This window comes from Rhineura floridana, chromosome 5 (genome assembly GCF_030035675.1).
Source record: "Rhineura floridana isolate rRhiFlo1 chromosome 5, rRhiFlo1.hap2, whole genome shotgun sequence".
Classification (NCBI taxonomy): domain Eukaryota; kingdom Metazoa; phylum Chordata; class Lepidosauria; order Squamata; family Rhineuridae; genus Rhineura; species Rhineura floridana.
The window spans coordinates 184,276,019-184,295,557 of record NC_084484.1 but is presented as its reverse complement, the minus strand read 5'-3'; the positions used below and the strand labels follow the sequence as shown (position 1 = coordinate 184,295,557).

Here is a 19,539-nt window from a genome sequence, read left to right as displayed (position 1 = left end):
AGTCAGTCTCTCCAAAGCATATGCTATAGCTATGTGCTCTAAGCAGACAGACAAATCTGTTTCCTGGTGCAGACTCAGTTGGATGAAGCATTTTTCCACCCTCCATTGTCCAAAGAGCTCCCCAAAAGACGCTGCCCTTTCTCCTGCCCCCCCCGTATGCTCAGCACTGCCTCCCAGAATACCGGCATCATGCTACCTCGCTTCCTTCCTTCAAATTCCTCCTCAAGACCCACCACTCCCATGAAGACCTGCGAGCTCCCCTGCCCTCCTGTAACTCGGCCTGCAGCTATGCCTAGGCATGTGCAACGGAAACAACTGCATAACAGTTCCACCTGCCTTTCCGTGTGTTGTTTTAGATTGCAAGTTCCCTAGGGCAGCCATCTGTCCTCTTGTGTTCTATGAAGCACCATGTGTGCAGATGGCACTAAATAAGCAGCAAATGATCATTTTTCATTGCTTTGACTAATTCATTCCATGGCATCCATACTCTGTGGGACAACTGCAATGCACCAGGTGCCATAGAAGGGCTTAGTACTAGAAACTATTTTTTTTTTTGTATTTGTAAAATAACCTAAGTTGCTGGGAGAACAAGAGGGACAGCTTTCCTACCTTCACAGCATTGCTTGGAACTCACCTGTGTTGACTGGATCACAGTAAGATCGTTGATGTAGCAAAAGCCAGCCCCCATGGCGGAGCGGAGCCCAGCAGTTCCAAAGGTAAGTCTCCGGCATAGACGGTCTCGGAGCTCCTTGTTCTTTCCATTTCGTAACAAGTTTTCAATTTGCTCTTTTGTCTTAGGATTCTGCAAGTGGTACACAGATTACAGTTATGTTTTACAACCACAGAACTCAGAACTGGACAGCATTCATGCCAGGTGAAATGATGCACATTTGGGTTAAATCTGACAACCAAGTCTCGGAACTCTTTCAGCCCAAAACAGCCACAACTGTAACACCAGCATCTGCAGTGGTATGCCAAAACCAGGCAAAGCCAGGCTCACACACCCTGCTGCCTTGACACAGTCTGATGGGACTACATGTCAGCATGGGCTAAACCAAAATCTCTGCTGCCACGGTCAGACAGACTTGTGCATATCAGCCCTTGCTGCTCCGTATTTATTTATTATTACAACCATATCCCGGCCTTCCTCTGGGCAGGTGTGTGAATGTGGTCCGAACACCCAAAGCCAAACTGATATTCGTAATTTGCAGTCAGCCATGAGGTTTATTAAGATGCAGAGTCTGTACACAAGGATGTAAGAGGTCAAGGGGCTAACACCCACACTCCCATACAGATCACAGCAGGCAGAACAGACTTCCTTCAAAATAAAACTGGGTGGACGGAGTTCTGTACATTGTGCAAATAAACATTTTCAAGCAAGAGAACATGAAACACTAACAGGTACACTGTCCAGTTAGACAGTCTGGAGCACAGAACAGCCACAGTAACAAAATAGCTAGATGTTAATATAACACAATTAAAACCAGAGAATCAAACAAAATGCAATAAGCAGCAGCAATAGTATCTGTAGGACCCCTCCGCCCCCCAAAAAAACAAATTACTTCATGGCCCAAATGCCCGGCCAGAGATCTGACCTCATTCCACTTACTGTTTGCTCTCTATGCTTCAAATCTAAGTCATCAGGTATCTGTTAGGCAAGCATGCTTTAGGCCAGGGAGGAGGGACTTTTTTCAGCCAGAGGGCTGCATTCTCTTCTGAGCAACTTTTCAGGGCCCACATGTTAGTGGTGGGTGTGGAGAGGACAAGTGTGGATGTGGACAGAGGCAAAAATGGACAGAGTAATGGGTGTGGCTTGGCACAACAGGCTACATGCTAGCCACATAAAACTCAGCGGGTAACACAGACTCCCCCCAGGCTCCCACACCGCTCCATCCTCCAGGCAGTAAGGGGGACATGCAGTTGGGCTGCTGGGATATGGAGGAAGGCGGAGGCCTGCGAGGAGCACATCTGCCCCCGGGCCCAAGAGCCCCCACACCTGCATGAGACCACATTAACTGGCTAAGTGTTTTAGCAAGGATCATCCACACACTTTCAGTTATACTCCAGGTTCATTGTCTACATAAAGGCCTTATCTACATTGCTAAGAAAGTTGGCCCAAGGACTTGATAAACAAACAAAAAGTGAACTTTTATATCTAATGACTAACACAACACATAAAAAAGAGGTCAGGGCAGTGGTGTACATGCCCCATCAGAGAAGCTGAGTACACAGATGGGGCTAAAGCAGGCAGCACTGATTAAGAGGGATATTTGAAGCTGCAGGCTTGATGCCTAGCTGGTCTCGCTCCTTCTTCTCAGTTCTCCTTCCAACTAAATAGACACTGCTCATTCCTGGATCAAGAAGATTTAAGTCACACTCTTGCGTTAAACTCTGCAAATATAGTCACTTTGTGCACATTTGCAAAACATGTGTTCCAAGTTACTTGCTTAGTATTTTTAAAAACTAAGTTTTAAAAACTTCAAACACTGAAGTCAGGCATCTGATGAAGTGGACTGTAGTCCACAAAAACCTATCGTGCTGCAAGACTCTTGGTTGTTATTCCTTCAACAGTCTAAGATGGCTATCCCTCTGGAAATTGCTAGATTTTAAAGGTTTTGCTGTTGTTGGAATTACCAATTCATGAATATGCACAAGCAACTTCAAATTCATCATAAAACAAAATATTCTACATTAACCTGAGAAGAAAAACTACAGAGTATTAAAGTAGAGAACATTTATTCATTTAACCAATTCAAGTCCCCCCCAAAAAAGCCAACTTCTATATGCATATTTCTTATAGAAGTGTCCCAAGGGCACATGGACAAAACACCAGCAATTCATTCCAGTCATCTTCACTAAAATGCTAAAAACAAGACAAAACCTGTTCTGAGATTGGGGGAAATTCCAAGATGATTTGCGAGAGCTTTGTCCATATACTAACAAATGTGGGTATGTCACCGTCACAGCAACCTTTGCTAGTTATTGTTTTCATGTTTCAGTCAGAACTTGAGAGCTGGCTGGCTGACAGCACAGAATGATCTGAAGTGCAATTTGTACTACATAATAAAGCAACTACTCTTGATAATGTATAATTGCTCAACAATATACATGTATCTCAAGCTGTTCTCCAGTGAGCAGGGTAAACCAGACTCTTCAGCAGAGATTTAAAAAAGGCAATGGAATCTGAAGTCTCAAGAGTGAGTGAGCAACGCTGACATTTACCACAAAGAGGTCAGCCAGCTTCTAGGTCCAGCAACTGCCAGGCCCCAATCAGCTTGTGAAGCTTGAATAATATTTATTTCAGAATGAGGGGAACACCCTTGGTACAGTTTTCATGTTAATCAAGGTCCAGATCTGGCAATGCCAGCAGTTCAACAGATTAAAGCCCTGAAAGTCAGAGGGGGAAATTTAAAAAAGGTTTTATTTCCTGTTAAAAGCCAAGTAGCTATGCAGCACTATGAAACTGAATATCAACATATGACTCTGCATGCCTGTTGCGTCCAGTTGATTTCAGCGAGGCTTCTCACAACACCAACCACTTTACAATTACATTCTAATAAACGTAACAGCCACATTCCCATTAAATCAGAGGACTTGAATCTGAGATGCTTTAGTCCTGTTGAAGCCAATGGAGATATATTCCACCACAATAAACACAGAGTCGTATGGCAATTTATTATGGCATAAGCTTTCATGGACTACAGATCCCTTTATCATAGGCATCTTGAGCTACAGATAAATACATACATGGATGTTGGATGTGGGGGTTGTAAGCAGGGAAGTCAGAGGAAAATGAAATGCAAAAAGTGGACTGCATCAGAACAAAGTATTTTTATCACACTACATGGATTAATTGGCTTACCAATGCCAGGATGTATGCACTATCAATTATTCTGTGAATAACCACTGTTAATTAAATAACTTTGTGACATTTTGGTTGGCCTAATAAAGGTATTGCCCTAACATGGACACAAGTCTCAGGATAAAAAACAGAAGGTGACTAAAAATTGCAGATCCACCAGGAAATTTTCATGTTGAATTATTGTAATTTGCTTTAAACTGGTTTTAATGCTCTATTTTAAATTGTTGTAACCCACCTGGAACCTTAGGGTGAAGGAGGGGAAATAAATGATGATGCTGATCATCAAAAGTGTATTTGCGAGTGCCAGATGCTGGGAGAAAAAGGAGAAGGTCATAACTTTCATGGCACCTGTTGTTAACAATGCTGGGCTACATGGACAATTTGATCAGACAGATCTTCCGACACCAATACCTTTATTCTCCAAATATTTGTATGGAATTAAGTTTCACTAATTTCAGTAAAACAGATTTTCAGCTACACATGCCAAGTGTCACCACTTTAGGGGTCTAAAGCAGGAAACTAAAGCTATCAACCAAGTCCACGTTCAGGATTTCTGACACCAAGGGCAACAGGCAATGTCAAACTACAGTTAACTGTTAGAAGATTTGCGACAATTGGTGAAAGACTTTAACTTGTTTACTTTCACAGTTATCAGGCTGGCAAACTGAGAGTTTTCCAGGTGCTGCTATAATCAACTTAATAGGTGTACACAGCAGCTCAGTTATCAAGGTCAAGATCCACAACATCACAAGCCTGAAGTAGTAGCTAGCTGAATCAATCAAACATACTAATTTGAGCTGCAACTTTGCAGACTGCTGAGAATTACCCCAGCCAACCTGTTATATTGCCAAAGTGTATTGCAATAAAGCCCTGTTTAACCTAAACAAAGAACCAACAACCACATCACAACCCCATTTTGGCACACTGAGAGGATAAGGGTAAATTTTCGTGGGTAGCAAAGAAGATGAGTTGACTGCTTTAGCACCACACCAGTTCACTACTGGCAACTTTATGATGGTGTTGTGGATGCCCAAGTTCCCCTGATTTGAATAACTATTTCTATGAGTTTCCATTAATTTATCAGCAGATACCCTACACCTTAGGCACCCAATGACCAACTGTTTCAGGTCTTCTATCGAAAACCTGGCTCTGATCAGTAAGGCATGTATCCTGCAATTCCACAAGTGCATCATGCAGGGATTGGAATTTGGTACTTTCCAGTAGTAGTGGAAGGGTGGAGCTTAGCACCCTCCTGCACCACTTCTTGCTGCAGCCAAGGCTGAAAAAGCAAGATTGTGCAGAAGAAGCAAATATGATTGATCTGAACAAGTTATAAAGGCTACTTTGCACAGAAATTGGGTTATGTTTGTGGGCATACAGAGACTCTGATATGAATACTTCGATTAAATCAATTTCCAGAGGCGTCACCATGGTAGTCTTTTTGGAACAAACTGAGCAAAGACTTGTCAGATATATAAACATAGATTGCGGGGGGCTAGGGGAGGTGATTGCAAGACGTGAGGTCTAAGAAAAATGAAATGCCATAAGTACAGACAGTGAGCAATAGGTACGTAACAATGGCAATTTACTAAAGTTTTTGATAACACACACATCTTGGTATTGGTAGGCCAATTAACACATATAACGTGAATTACCACTGTTACAATCTCCCCCAAACCGTGTATGTATGCATTTATACGTGTGTGTGTACACAAACACCTGTAACTCAGAATAACTCTTCATGCATCTGGTGAAGTAGACTGTAGTCCATGAAAGCTTATGCCATAATAATTTGTTAGCCTTTCAGGTGCCACAAGGCTTTTTGTTGTTTTTGAATAAATCAGTAACAAACACAGCTGGCTCCATGGAAATGGCTGCAGGACGACAGCAGGCAAGGCATCTCCGCTCCCACATTCCCCAGCTGTTCTCCAGGGCTGGAGCTTCATCCCACTCCATTGCATCAGCAGGAGAAAAGGGACAGAGATGGCTTAACTTAACTAGGATGTCGTGCCAGCTGCTTCCCCACCCCAATTCGAGGGTCTCAACACTGGCTATTATTCTTCCTGCAAGACTGGGGTGAGGAACTGAATCTTGCCAGAGGCAGGTACAATGTAGGCAACTGCAAATAATGAATAAGGCAGAGGGATGATTCATGGACTTCAGGAAATTAACCTTGGCTGAACTCTACTATTATGGAGGAATTCATGCTGCTTTCATCACCACAGCCTGACAAAACAGTATCCTGCATCCCCAACAAACCTGCTACTATATTATATAAGTTGAAAGCATAACTTAATTTAGAGGTCTCTTCTACAAGCAAAGCAAAGCTTAATTTTGGCTCTAAACTCTGTTTGGAAAACAGGAGGATAGGAAGAATAAATTAATGCTTGTAAAATGAACAACAAAACAGGAAGGAGGCAGGAATTATATGCTTATTTCTCTAAAGATAGCATTCAAGAGAAGGTAAGTGTTTCTTGATAAATGCCATTTTGAAAGGAACCATTCTCTGTTGCAGAAAGAAGAGTAAGACCCATCCACACCACATGCTTGAACCACATTAAGAGCTATACCTGCATTTTTCCCCAGGTACAATATCCAACACATCTTTTCTTGAATCCATTTGAGTTGCATCCAGTGATGTTCCTCAGAGAGCGGTAAGGCTTACAGGGAGGGAAGCAATTCCCCCCCCCCAAAATCCAGGATCATCCAGAGCAGATTTAGGAGGGGGGACAGAAAGGAGGGGAAATCACTGAAAATTATTTCCTTCCCCATTCTGCTGATCGAAGGCTGTCAACTGGGCAACATTGTTTGATACAACCCTTAAAGCTCATCTCTCCAGATTTACTTGAGATAGTCTATAACAATTAAACTTAGATAAATATAAAATGGTTAAAGAAGCACACACACAATCCAATTTCCATTAAGCATGCACAAGAACACCACCAGCCCAAGCTTCCAAAAGCCAAAGGGAAGAAAATTATTTTGCATTTCTAAGAAATAACCAGACAACGTAATCGTACGTCATAAGAAGAGCCTGCTGGATCAAGCCAGTGGCCTTTCTAGTCCAGCATCGTGTTCTCTCAGTGGCCAACCAGATACTCCGTGGGAAACCTGCGAGGTGGACCCGAGTGCAAAGAGCACTCTCCCCTCCTGCGGTTTCCAGCAACTAGTATTCAGAAGCATACTGCCTCCGACAATGGAGACAGAGCATAGCCATTGTAGTTAGTAGCCACGGATAGTTTTATCCTCCATGAATTTGTCTAATCCTCTTTTCAAGCCATCCAAGTTGGTTCTCATCACTGCCTCTTGTGGGAAAGAATTCCATAGTTTAACTAGGCACTGCGTGAAGACGTACTTCCTTTTGTCTGTCCTGAATCTTCCAACATTCAGCTTCTTTGAATGTCCACGAGTTCTAGTATTATGAGAGAGGGAGAAGAACTTTTCTCTATCCACTTTCTCTATACCATGCATGCATGAATGAAAATTTTATTATGGTCATCTGACCAGTATAAATAAATAAATAAATAAAAAGAAAAAAAAAGAAAAACAAAAAACTTACAATTACCAATTATACAGTTTCCTAAGATACAGTCATTAAAACAAATAATATATTTAAATATTAAGTAATTACCTCTTAAAATTAAAATTAAATTAAAATAATCAGATTGTTCTTAATAAAATAAAGGCATAGCAATTATTTAAGATATATATGTATTTATACTTCAACTATTCCAAGTACAATATCCTGAAAACTATCTGTCAATATTGAGGATCGCATTTCTAGCTTTTAATACTGCTGTTGTAAATTTTGCCACCAGAAGTGTGGTCCTCGGAGAATTATCATTCAATAGATAGTCCAACTGGTCCATTTCAGATTTATACAGAATAAAATTTAAAAGTGGCATAATTATTTGTTGTCTCGATTGATGATAAAATTGACATCGTAGCAATACATGTGCATTAGTCTCAACCTCACCCTTTCCACATGAACATAAACGGTCTGCATAAGGCTATACCATGCATAATTTTATACACTTCTATCATGTCACTTCTTACTCGCCTTTTCTCTAAACCAGCCTTTCCCAACCTTTGGGTCCCCAGATGTTGCTGGACTACAATTCCTATCATCCCTGACCATTGGCCATGCTGACTGGGGCAGTTGGGAGTTATACTCCAACAACATCTGGGGACACAAAGGTTGGGGAAGACTGCTCTAAACCAAAAAGCCCCAATGCTGCAACCTTTCCTCACAGAGGAGTCGCTCCATCCCCCTGATCATCTTGGTAGCCCTTTTCTGAACCTTTTCCTGCTCTGGAAAGGCATTGTTTAATCAGCTGTGGGAACATGACCCCATAAGAGAGCCTTACTCCACCCTATTGCTGTTCTAATATCCCTTGATGAGTAAAACTTTGGTGGGAGCTGGACTCCTCATCTTAAGAAGGAAGGAGGAAAAGGCGGGTACCAGCGCATAAAGGACTTTATAATAATAATAATAAATTTTATTTGTTGGTCGCCTATCTGTCCAGGTTAGTGGACACCCTAGGCGACTCACAATAATAGAGAGCAGTACATAATACAAAATAAAATACAAGCAAACACAATCATAATCAATTTAAAACCAGTTTCTATTTAAAACCTTATAAAATTAATCCTCCCCAATCCCATAGGCCCGCCTGAATAGCCAGGTTTTTAAGGCTTGGCGAAAACCCATCAGGGAGGGAGCATGTCGAAGGTCAAAAGGAAGCGAGTTCCAGAGGGTGGGGGCCACAATCGAAAAGGCCCTCTCTCTGGTCCGCACCAGCCGAGCTGTTTTCACCGGTGGGACCGAGAGAAGGTCTTGTGAGGCTGATCTTGTCAGGCGGCATAATTGGTGATTCTGTAGGCGCTCCTTCAGATAGACTGGGCCGAAACCGTATAGGGTTTTAAAGGTCAGCACCAACACCTTGAATTGGGCCCGGTAAACAACTGGTAACCAGTGAAGATCTATTAACACTGGCGTGATATGGTCTCGTCGACGGCTGTGCTTAATCAAGTGTGCCGCCACATTCTGTACCAGCTGTAACTTCCGGACCGTGTTCAAGGGTAACCCCACATAGAGCGCATTACAGTAGTCTAAGCGAGAGGAGACCAGGGCATGTATCACCCGTTTAAAAGTCAACGCTAGCCCTATGCCTTTTATTTATTTATTAAGTTTATATCACACTCTTCCTCCCAAAGGAGCCTGCCAACTGGACCTGGATGATAAGAAAAAGCAGAACACCTGCTTGCCACAGTGCATGGCTGAAGATGATCCCATTTCTCCACACAGTTTTAAAGGGCAGTCCCACTTAGAGCACATTATTGTAGCCAGTAAGTCCTGGAAATCAGCCCTGGAAGCAATAGAAGGGCAAAAGGACTGTGGGATGAAGAGTCATTCAAATGCTAGCGGCTTGGACTGCTCCTCCCATCTAGAGAGTCATACTGCTGCTTGTCATTGCAAGGCAAATGGTGCTCTGTGTTCCACCATTCTGTGGCAGAATGGATTGCTCAACATCAACGCAATTCAGATTGTGACTCAAAAGAGCCAAGCAAAATGTCTTTTGATTATTTTTTGTCCATAACCTTTTATTTATGTACATCCACAATATTCTAGAGTAGTATGCATTCCCAAAATAAAACAGCACATGTTAACTTTTAAAAAGCATCTGAAAGATTCAGGAATAAGCCTAGTTAAACTGAACGCATCTGTCTTTAAAGTAAGACTGCAAAGGATTTATTAAAATTATTAATGTGGGGCAGAAAGTTTTCCAAAATGGAAACTTTCCAATGCCTTATTATTTCCTAGAGTAAACCTTCCTATTTTTAAGTTCATTAGTGACAATGAATGGATACCAATTGCAAATTGGGATGTTGTAAGGCACCTTGATGAAAAAAATTGAAAAGTGCAGCCTATAAATACTTTAATAAATAATCCATTAAGCAGGCTTGGCAGCTTCCATGTTTTTAGCACTGTTTACTAAATACAAGTAAAATAAGCATACTAAATTAGAGTATCAGAATTTTTTCCAGTGAAAGCTGAAAAAAGTCCAGTGCAAACAACCCTGTGTAAGTTACCCTAATTTGTATAGGATTTTTTTCTGGCAACCCCAGAAAAAATCTCTGGTTAAAACAGTGTGGGTATTTTCACATAATTGCACCCTTACTCTGCTACCAGCCCTTTTGTGCCCCCACCCCCACCCACTGCTGGAAGCTTCACTCGGCAAGCCACTCAGCTCCTAACCACACACATTACTTCTCCTTCAAGCTCCTGCACAAGCTTCTTACTCAATGCCACTACCTTGCACAGAGAGCAGAAGCTTACAATCCAACCCAAGAGAAGTTCTTTAATGCAATCTGAACACATCCATTCATCCATCTCTTAGCAAGCTACAGTTTTACACATTTACTTCAGCAATGAAGTGTCACAAATGGTCAGCTCCACATTAATTGTTCATTTCTGGTACATTTTGAAAATTAAGAAGCGATCTATTTTTCCTCAAAGTTCCAAAAAATCACTGAGAAGAACAAGCTGATAAAGATGAAGCAGATCTGTATTTTTCCACAATCTGAAAAGTTTCCATAGAGGGTGTAGAATGAAAAGCCTGAGATAAGAGGCAGTCAAGGCCCTGCTGTAAAACAGTATTTTTTTAAAAAAAGATAATGCTGTTATTTGTTGTTGTTATATGCCTTCAAGTCAATTACGACTTATGGCGACCCTATGAATCAGTGTCCACCAATAATGCTCTTATACTGTAGACTATTCTGATGAGATTCATATTGTTGTTTCTTAAAATCTTTTCTGGACATATTTAAATTCACAACCAGTCCCCTAGAGGACTAATTCCCTTAACAGAGTCCTCATGACTGATGGGCTCAGACATCTCTGCCCCATTATCCATAATCCTATCCTATAAGCCTAAGAATTCAATGTCCTGAAAATTAGATACATCTCCTTCCAACTATGGCTCATTAAACATGACAAAATGCTAACCCAGCAAGAACTTGGAAGAAAATGGTTTCATTGTCTTCATGGATACAATATATTAAGCTGGTTTGTATAATTATACACAGTCTTCTATAATAACCTGTGCCCAAAGCAGTTCACAATAAACATGAATTTATCAAACTTATAGGAAAAAAGGTTGCCTGCCATACAGTCCTGCATCTTAATTTCCCTGCCCTTTCCAGTGAATTGTGTGGCAGCAGTTTAGCTTTTCAAAAGACATCTGTCCACACTGAAATGCACTCAGTTGCTTTGCTTTTACTTGTTAGTGGGTTGCTGACCTGGATCAGCCACTGGGACAGAAATCAGAATGTCAAAGATAAAGCCCAGGATCACTTCAACTGGACTGCAGACAGTCTGTGTAAAAGCAACCTACAGTCTGTTAACTTACTTGCTAAAATAAATACACACATGAACTTAATTCCTTACAAGCTTTATCAAGAACCAGGCCTAGTGTGGGTTTCACTGGGGAAGGTAACATTGGGGGGTGGGGTTTTGGACAAGTGCATTAAAGTCACTTTGAGCTATCCAAATAATAAAGTGAAAACATCATGGGTGATCTCAAATTAAATCATACTCGGAGTAGACCCACTGAAATCAATTTCAACGGGTCTAGTCTGAGTATAGCTAACATCAGATATATCACCCTATAAAATCACTTACGCATGATGGGTCTAATTTATCCTATGCCTATATAGTATGTTTTTTTCCTAATGATATCATAAAGCATCATGTACAATAAATTTGCTACATAAATAATACATCCCACTATATTCAATTGGGTTTGTTCTCTGATAAGTGTGCACACCATTTTAACAAACAATATATTATTTTGTTTCTTCTCTTTGAAGGGTCAGTTGCTTTTAACATTCTAGGGCCCATACACACTGCATGATAATGTGCATGCAGTGCTTGAAGCAAGCACCATTTTGGGGTGCTGTACACACAATGTCATTCTCGTGTTGTACTTGTCCCACACTATTTGCTGATCTAAAGCGCATTCTGCTGGAACGGTTATAATCTGTTCTGGGCTGAGAATGCTCTCCTCAAGTGCTTGCTGCAGACACAGAGGATAATTCTCAGGTAACCTCCTATTGGGGAAGGCCTTCTGACGTTGCAGGGCTGTCACCATGTTTAACTTGTCTATGGAAGAAATAGGCAAAATGCAAAACAGTACAGTAACTTACCCGTCTCTGTATACCAATATATATCCCTTTATATGAACACACCAGTTTCCTCTTTTAAAAGACTGCCAAAAAAATTTTTTTTTAAGTCTGTGGAGGCACTAATTGAAGGGAGGAGAGTTTGAAAACCCGCCCACCTGTGTGTAGAGACAACAAAGTAAGTAGCTGTCGCTTTAGATGACATTATTGTGCAAAGGTGTGTACAACTGCAAACCACTGTGTACCAAAGTGTACTGTGAAAAAACAACCACCATGCGTTTCAAAGGCTATGTGTCTACACAGCCCTAATATCTTTCCAAGTCTTCAAAACATGCCTTCCTGTTTAATCCCCTTTTAAAGGAGGGCAATATTTACTTAATTGGAAGACAGACCAAGTTACCAACAGACTGTAAGCTTTTATTCTGTCAAAGCAATTGGTTAACACGAAAGACAGAAATATTTGTTACTGCATGTTTTATGCAAGCCTATGCATGCTCACCTAGAAGTAAGTGCCACTTGGTTCAACAGGAACTATGCTATGGGGAAAACAGATCTTCCTTTCCACCATCGATTGGAGGGCAGGGGAGGAGGGTGACTTGCAGACCAGGATCCAGCTAAACATCAATTAGCAAGGCCCAAACTAGACCTAATGTTATTCATATCTTTTATTCCTTGTGTGGCTGCGAGTTTTTTGTTTTTAGCAAGCAGCATGCACAGGACCCCCAAACCGGATCAGAACTGGGAGGCTTTAACACTTTTATGTCTCCAATCCAACTGAAGGAGATGGATGCTATTTGCAACCTTTCCTCCAACTGCAAATAGCAGGTTCATACCTTTGATTTGAATTGGGACCGTGGCAGGGCAAAGGGTTAAAGCCTCCTCCCCCCCCGTCCCAATCTGGTTCTGGCCAGGAAGGGATATACATCTGCTATTTATTTGTTTTTTAAAAGATACTCAGGTGTAAAAACATGAATAACATTACATTTAATTTGGCCCTGAAAACCATTGATTCTAGGCTGGCTCCAAGTATCTGGCCAACTCAGTCAGCTCAGCTGCCTGTGATACAATCTCAGCCCACTCCAGTTCTAGGTTTCAAACACTGAATACAGCATGATTTTCATTCTTGGAAGTCAAATTCCAAAGAGAAAGTAGATAAGAATATTCCAGTTATTGTTCTGTCTGCTTCATTAAACCATTATCTGCTTATCTGCTGAATGGTCCTGAATCCCTGAGCAGACTTGCATTTTGCCTGAATTAGATCTTTAAGATCTCACTTGAAAACAAGTAGCCTTCCCTCCATACATGTCAATATTCAAGTTTTCAAAATATAGCCACATACGAATAAAGTAAAGTCTCTTTACACCACATTTGATGGAAAACTTTTCCAATCAAGTCAGTTTAAAAATCACAAGAAAGGAAATGCCCCAACAATAACTGTTTGAACATTTTTTAAAAAAACATTCCCCTTTGAGAAACGATATGAAACTGTCTTTTTGCCCAGACAATTGCCTCTGTTTGTTCACTTCATCCGAAGAACACAAGATCAAAGCTCTGAGAATTCTTTTTATCATACCTGCACACAGACACTTTTAGGTTGCACAGATCTAACTGGTATTCCTATATTCACAGATTACACTTAAAGCCCGCTGCAAAACCAACCTACCAAGTAAAAGGCAGATGTGAGTGGCCTGCTCCCATCCTTAGTCTACAACCTACGCAGTATGCAGAGGCTCATCCATTCCCAAACCTTCTGTGGGAGTTGCAGCACACAAACAGCAGGAGGCCCTCTGTTACTTTAGTCCAACCTTGAAATCAAACTCCCCTTGAAGAATATGAACACTACATAATTTTGCCAGAATGTTAGAATAGCAGAAATTAAAACCAAAACTGAAATGGTTAAACAGACGTTGAGCTTTAATGTAAAGTCTGCACACCACCCTGGGAACCTTGGTTGAAAGGAGGCTTAAAAACGTAATCATTATCATCGGTTTTGTTTGGTAGTTTGTCAGTATATCAAAGATAAAGGAATAGTGAAGTGCCAGAGAGTTATATATACATTTTTGTTAAAACACAACCTAAATCCTGGCTAAGGGCACAATCCAAATTGCATTTATGCTGGGCTGAGGAGAGTTGGATCTCCAGCTGAGCCATCTGGGTCCCGGCTCAGCTGGTCTATGCCAGCATAAGTCCCTCAGCTGGCTCAGCCAGGACCAGCGCAAGAGGAGCCGGTGTAAGCCGGTGTAAGGCCCGAGAAGGGTGTGTGTTAGGGGCACATCAGGGGAAGGGCCAAGGTGAGGGGGCTTAGGCCACATCCAACTCATTTTCGGAGTGCTCCCACAGGTCCCAATACAGGCAAAAGTCATGCCGTGAAAAAGTTCAGCCAAAGAAAATAATTGCAATAGAAGTCAATGGAGAGGGTTTACTGTCCAGTAGGGGTATTTGGGAGAGCAGGCTTTTACTTTCTGGTCCCAGTGCACAGCTCCCAGCTGAGCAGGCCTTCAGCCAACCTAGAGGCTCCTGAACGGCAATTGGATTTGGTGGAACTTTACGCCAGCTTCCCTGGCTCCAGCACAATTTAGGCTGGCTTCCCCTAGTTGGATTGCATCCTAAGCTAGCCCAAATTCTCTGTTTGGAATTGGCATCCATACTTATGTACACTTGTTTCATTTTCATAAGCTCATCTATTTTTAGAACAGTAGTATATAGACTGCAAAAAAATATACGTGTGTCCATATGTGGTATCAGTTACCATGGAGTACCCCAAGTCTAAACTTCATGTCTGAATACCAGAAATGTCACAGAGTCTATATGGGTCCCCATTATTACACTGAAGTGAATCACACTGCTATTCAGCTTGATCTAATTAAGCAGTAGTACTTTGATTTAAATTGGCTAGTAGCCACTGATAGCCTTATCTCCCATGCATTTGTCTAATCTTCTCCAGTGTCCCAGGCAGAGTTCTTTCACATTACCTGCTACCTGATCCTTTTATTAAAAAATGGAAATGTGAGGGATTCAGCCTGGCACCTTCTATAAGTAAAATATTTCTCTGTCACTGAACTACTGCCCTCCTGCTACATTGGCTTTGCATTTCAAGTGCAGGCAATGTTTTTCACTTCCTTTCCTCACCTATACAATTGGGATACATTGTTAATGACTTGCTACATCCAACCTCAGAGGCAACTGCTCCTAAAAATAGTCCACAAGCCAATCTGCTGCACCAGCACGCTGCACAATATTAATGTGTGAGCATTGTTCAAATAAGGAGCTGCAGTGCATGGGTACAATTAATTTTGACATTGCATGTTGGGCCCCAGGTGTTACCCATCTCTTTGCAAGAATTTGCATTAACCAACGAACCATTAAGCAACCCCCAGGTTGGCTAGGCTCTGCTTCCACCATTGGAGACAGAGCGCTTCTGAATACCAGATTTCCCACTGGAGAACAGGATGCTGAACTAGACAGACCATTAGCCTGATTCAGCAGGCTCTTCTTTTGTTCTAATGGTTAACTACTGGAAATGTTAAGATTGTAGAAAGCAATATGTGTGTAATTATGTAACGCTGCTGTACAGCATGAAAGAAAATTTCTTAACTTCAAGAACATGCAGAGTTTGAAGAAGTACCTTTCTTACTACAAGAATGCCCTGAATTCCTGCAGACAATAATCCCAGGCATCTGAGGATCAAAACACAGAGCATCTGGCAGCAGCAAGACTCATTAATGTTGCATTAAACAGTCTCTTTCAAATCAGTTTTAAAGAGTGATTTTAATGTATATTGACACATCAGTCCTGTCTTATCATTGCCAAAAGCAGTACAGCAAAATCACCCTCTTGCATGGAAGCAGAACATGTTGGTCTTCTGGGCTAATTTGAAAAGGAAAGACACCAAGATGTCCTTATGCTCTATGAAAAAAAAAATACATTCATAGCCCACATGCAAGATGCTTTCTTCCAATATTTGCTTCCTGGCTTCATTTTTGTGCTAAAAATAAAAGTTGTTTGACATAGAACCTTCCCATTGACTAGAATTCCATAAATAACTGTCAATTTCAATATTACTGATTGTTCAGGCAGCTCTGGCCCCTACTCCACTTGTCAAGGTTCCTTCTCCACAATGCTAATCAGGCTCTAGATGATGTCACCAAGCAAGAGGTTGGGGAGGGGAAGGAGGAAAGAGAACATGGAATAAGACATCAGGGAACCAGACCTGATACTATTAGCCAAAAGATGTACACAACTGATAACCAAGTATAAAAGCACATTGATGCCAGATTGAAATAGCCAAAACAAAACAAACCCTCGCAGCTTGCAGCAGTGCCTTAGTTAAAAAGAGAGAGGAAGGAAGTGTCTTAAGAGGGCAATAACACACAAATTGTGACTTGCAAATAAATTGTACTTTGAGGTTTTATATGTTTCCAAGAACAAAAGAACTTATGAGATACTTTGGGCAAAACACCCCTCCCCAGAAAATTGCTTAAGATTATTCTTAGTATACCACAGCACTGAAAAGTCAAAACAAAATCAAACTAGCTGAACTGCCCTTTGCTGAAAATAGACATTTCCAAGCAGAAAAATGCAAAACATCCAGAAACACTTTCCTTTGTCTACAGCATAGATAGGATGACTCACTGCACTACATTGCATCGATGTTTATTAAGCACTACTGCTTCAGGGAGACAGTACCTGCTGCTGAAATAAAGCAGCAGCGCCTCTTTTTGAGGGCAAGCAAGCATTAATTTCCCCCCCTCTAAAGCCACATAAGACACCCCCTACTCTGACCCAAAGAGGGGCTTCACTCCAATGTTAAACTAATCACAAATGTAAAGGGAATGTGTATGCAAAGGTTCGATGACACTAATAGATCCCTCACAATACAAAGAGAAATAGCCAAGCTAGTTTTCTGCAGAGAGTCTCATGGTAACTTAAACACTAAACAAATTAATTACTGCATAAGCTTTTGTGGACTAGAGCTCATTTCATCAGACGCATGAAATGTTGCCCAGTACAGTTGACTTGTTTTGAGAGGGGGAAAATATACACACTAACCTTATTACATGTTCGAAATTAAATATTTAGAGGCACTCGCTAATGGCATTTTTGACAGTGGTGACATTCTGCCCAAATTCTCCTACACTGCCAACGAGAAAGATGTGGATTTCAATAAAACATTCCCCCTCTCCAACATATTCATGTATGCATGATTTTCAACAGCACACACGACAGCAACCAACACTATATTGTTTCCTATTTCGAGCACTGCCAAAGCCCTTTAACTCCCCAGCGAGCAGAATTTAAAGGATCGCCTTCTTCGGCAGTTACTCTAAAGGCATAACAGGATTCTGCAGGCACCAGGGGAACAGGGATATTCGGAATAAAATGAACAGGTGCTGAATAGCCAGGTTTGAGTCGGGGGGTGGGAGGGAATGAGCCCCTCCATGCACACCCACCCCAAACACCCACCTTGTCCCAGGTCAGCCACTGCCAAATCGCCTTGTCCAGCTGCAAGTCCCCAGTGCTGTAAGTGATGAGCAGGTTGGAGTTCACGTCTCCCACATCTTGGCGGTCTCCCATCTTCTCCCCAACGGTCCGGCTCGGCGCTGCAACTGGGGACAGCTCCGCAGGCGACGCGGCGAGGGGCGCAGGCGAGCGTGCAAGCGGATGGTGCTCACTCACACACACACACACACACGCACGCACGCACGCACGCACGCACACGCGTTTGCAAGGGCTCCCCGGTGCCCGCTGGGTGGGCGTGGATGCTGTCAACGAGAGCTCACTCCCAGGCACCACCGAGCAGCCTAGTCAAGGGCACGGAGGTGCCCACCCCCTGCAGGGGGGGAGGGGCTGTCCCCAAATTGGGGTGGGCGGGGAATCAGGGGAGGGGGAGGGGCCTGCCAATCTCCCCCACTACAGTCAATTGGGGGGAGTGGGTTTGTGTTATTATTATTATTATTATTATTTCTAAACCCCTCCTGGCTGACAGTGCCCATGGGCGGGGGCAATATTTGTTTTAAAATATATGTATCTGCCCCTCAGTGACCCCCCTGCCCCACCAGTGGGCAGTCCTCCTCACACAGACAAAAGGCCCCCCTCCCTTCTCTCTCCCAGACGAGGAGCCCCCTTCCCCGCACTTCTCTCCCCTCACGAGAGCTGCGCGCGCCCGCGTCCTCCCAAGCGCGCCGCCGAGCCGGCGTCCGGGAAAGCGCCCGCCGCTGAGGAAACGATCAACAACCGCCAGGAGGGGGAGCCCCGCCCAAGTCAAGCCACGCCCACAAAACCGCCCGCTGCAGCGGCGGCGGCGGCAGGCCACGCCCCTGCCCTCAACCGCCGCCCGCAGGCGCCCAACGGCCGGCCCCGCCCACGCTACATGACAACAAGCCCCGCCTCGCGCGCTCCCCTTAGGGTAGCTGTGCGCACGCCGGCCGGCTTCGCTGCGCGCGCAGCTCTCCTCCCGGCGTGCCGCGAGGGCTGCTGGGACATGTAGTGGGGGGGGTTCCCTTCTTCTGGTGCCCTGTCTCGTGAGGAGAATGTTTCCCGGCAGGCTTCTTGAGAGCGTGTGTCAGCCTTTGGCAACCTGGTGCCCTCCAGATGGGGTTGGACTACAAAGCAAAGCCGGCAGGGGCTGATGATGGGAGTTGTAGTCCAGGTTGCCAAAGGCTGGTGCATAAATTTGCTCATTTATAATAAAATGGTCAGCTGCATACGGCTGGATCTGAAATCATCGCAAGACAAAGACAAAAACAGAGAGACTGGTGTATTTGGAACTTTAATAGGAACAGCAGCAGACAAGTAATAGGAGCTGTCTCTGGGATACAGAAGTGCCTGGAGTGTGTGGAAAGGTGGTATCCAAACCAAATTCTAAGGCTGAGCCTTGACCCTCGCTCAAAAACTCGGACAAAGGACATAATATGGCACAGCTAGCGGCTGGCCTTCATCTTAAGGCCTGCCACCACCAGAGAAGAAAGCAGAGCATCCCTGGATCAATTATCCAGTCTTCTGTTGCCATGGTGATCGCAGGCGCTGCAGAGAGATGGGATCCTCTAGGCAGGAAGGCTCTTGCAGTGGGAATGGGACTCATTTGTGTCTGTGTGTGCTGGAGAAAGGCCATTGGAAACAAGGCACTGGCCTGGACTCTTGGGAATCCTTGCTTTGTGCAAACACAGAAAGTATGAATCAAAGAAGGAATGATAGGCCGTGAAATTTAGTCCTCTGCAGGGCTCATCCTACTCTCCCTTCATTCTCTTGCCTTGGCCTTTTGTAGCTTTAAAGAGATTCTAACAATTCTCAGACACGTGCAATTTTAATCTGCATTGTGTTTGGTTTTTGTTGTAATCATTTTATTGTTTATTGATGTGAGCCCCCTTGGCGGCCCTCCAGGCAGAAAAGCATGGTAAAAATGCATAAGATACAATGAATAAATATGTTCAGCACTGGAATATATGAAATTGTAAAAGAAAAACATGTCTCTTGGGCGCGTGAAGACTAAGACT

At 43.0% G+C, this 19,539-nt stretch overlaps 1 protein-coding gene across 1 annotated transcript in view; it reads right to left on the bottom strand.

The window, feature by feature from the left end:
• The window catches only part of PGM2L1 (phosphoglucomutase 2 like 1), a 47,372-nt gene extending 29,064 nt beyond the window's left edge, over positions 1-18,308 (bottom strand). The window contains exons 1-2 of the mRNA XM_061629124.1: positions 17,510-18,308; positions 635-802 (exon numbers count right to left, since the gene is read on the bottom strand). Of these exons, the coding sequence (XP_061485108.1) occupies positions 635-802; positions 17,510-17,620 (279 nt within the window). The 5' untranslated portion in view covers positions 17,621-18,308. The remainder of the gene's footprint in view (positions 1-634; positions 803-17,509) is intronic.
• Positions 18,309-19,539: the final 1,231 nt, after the last annotated feature.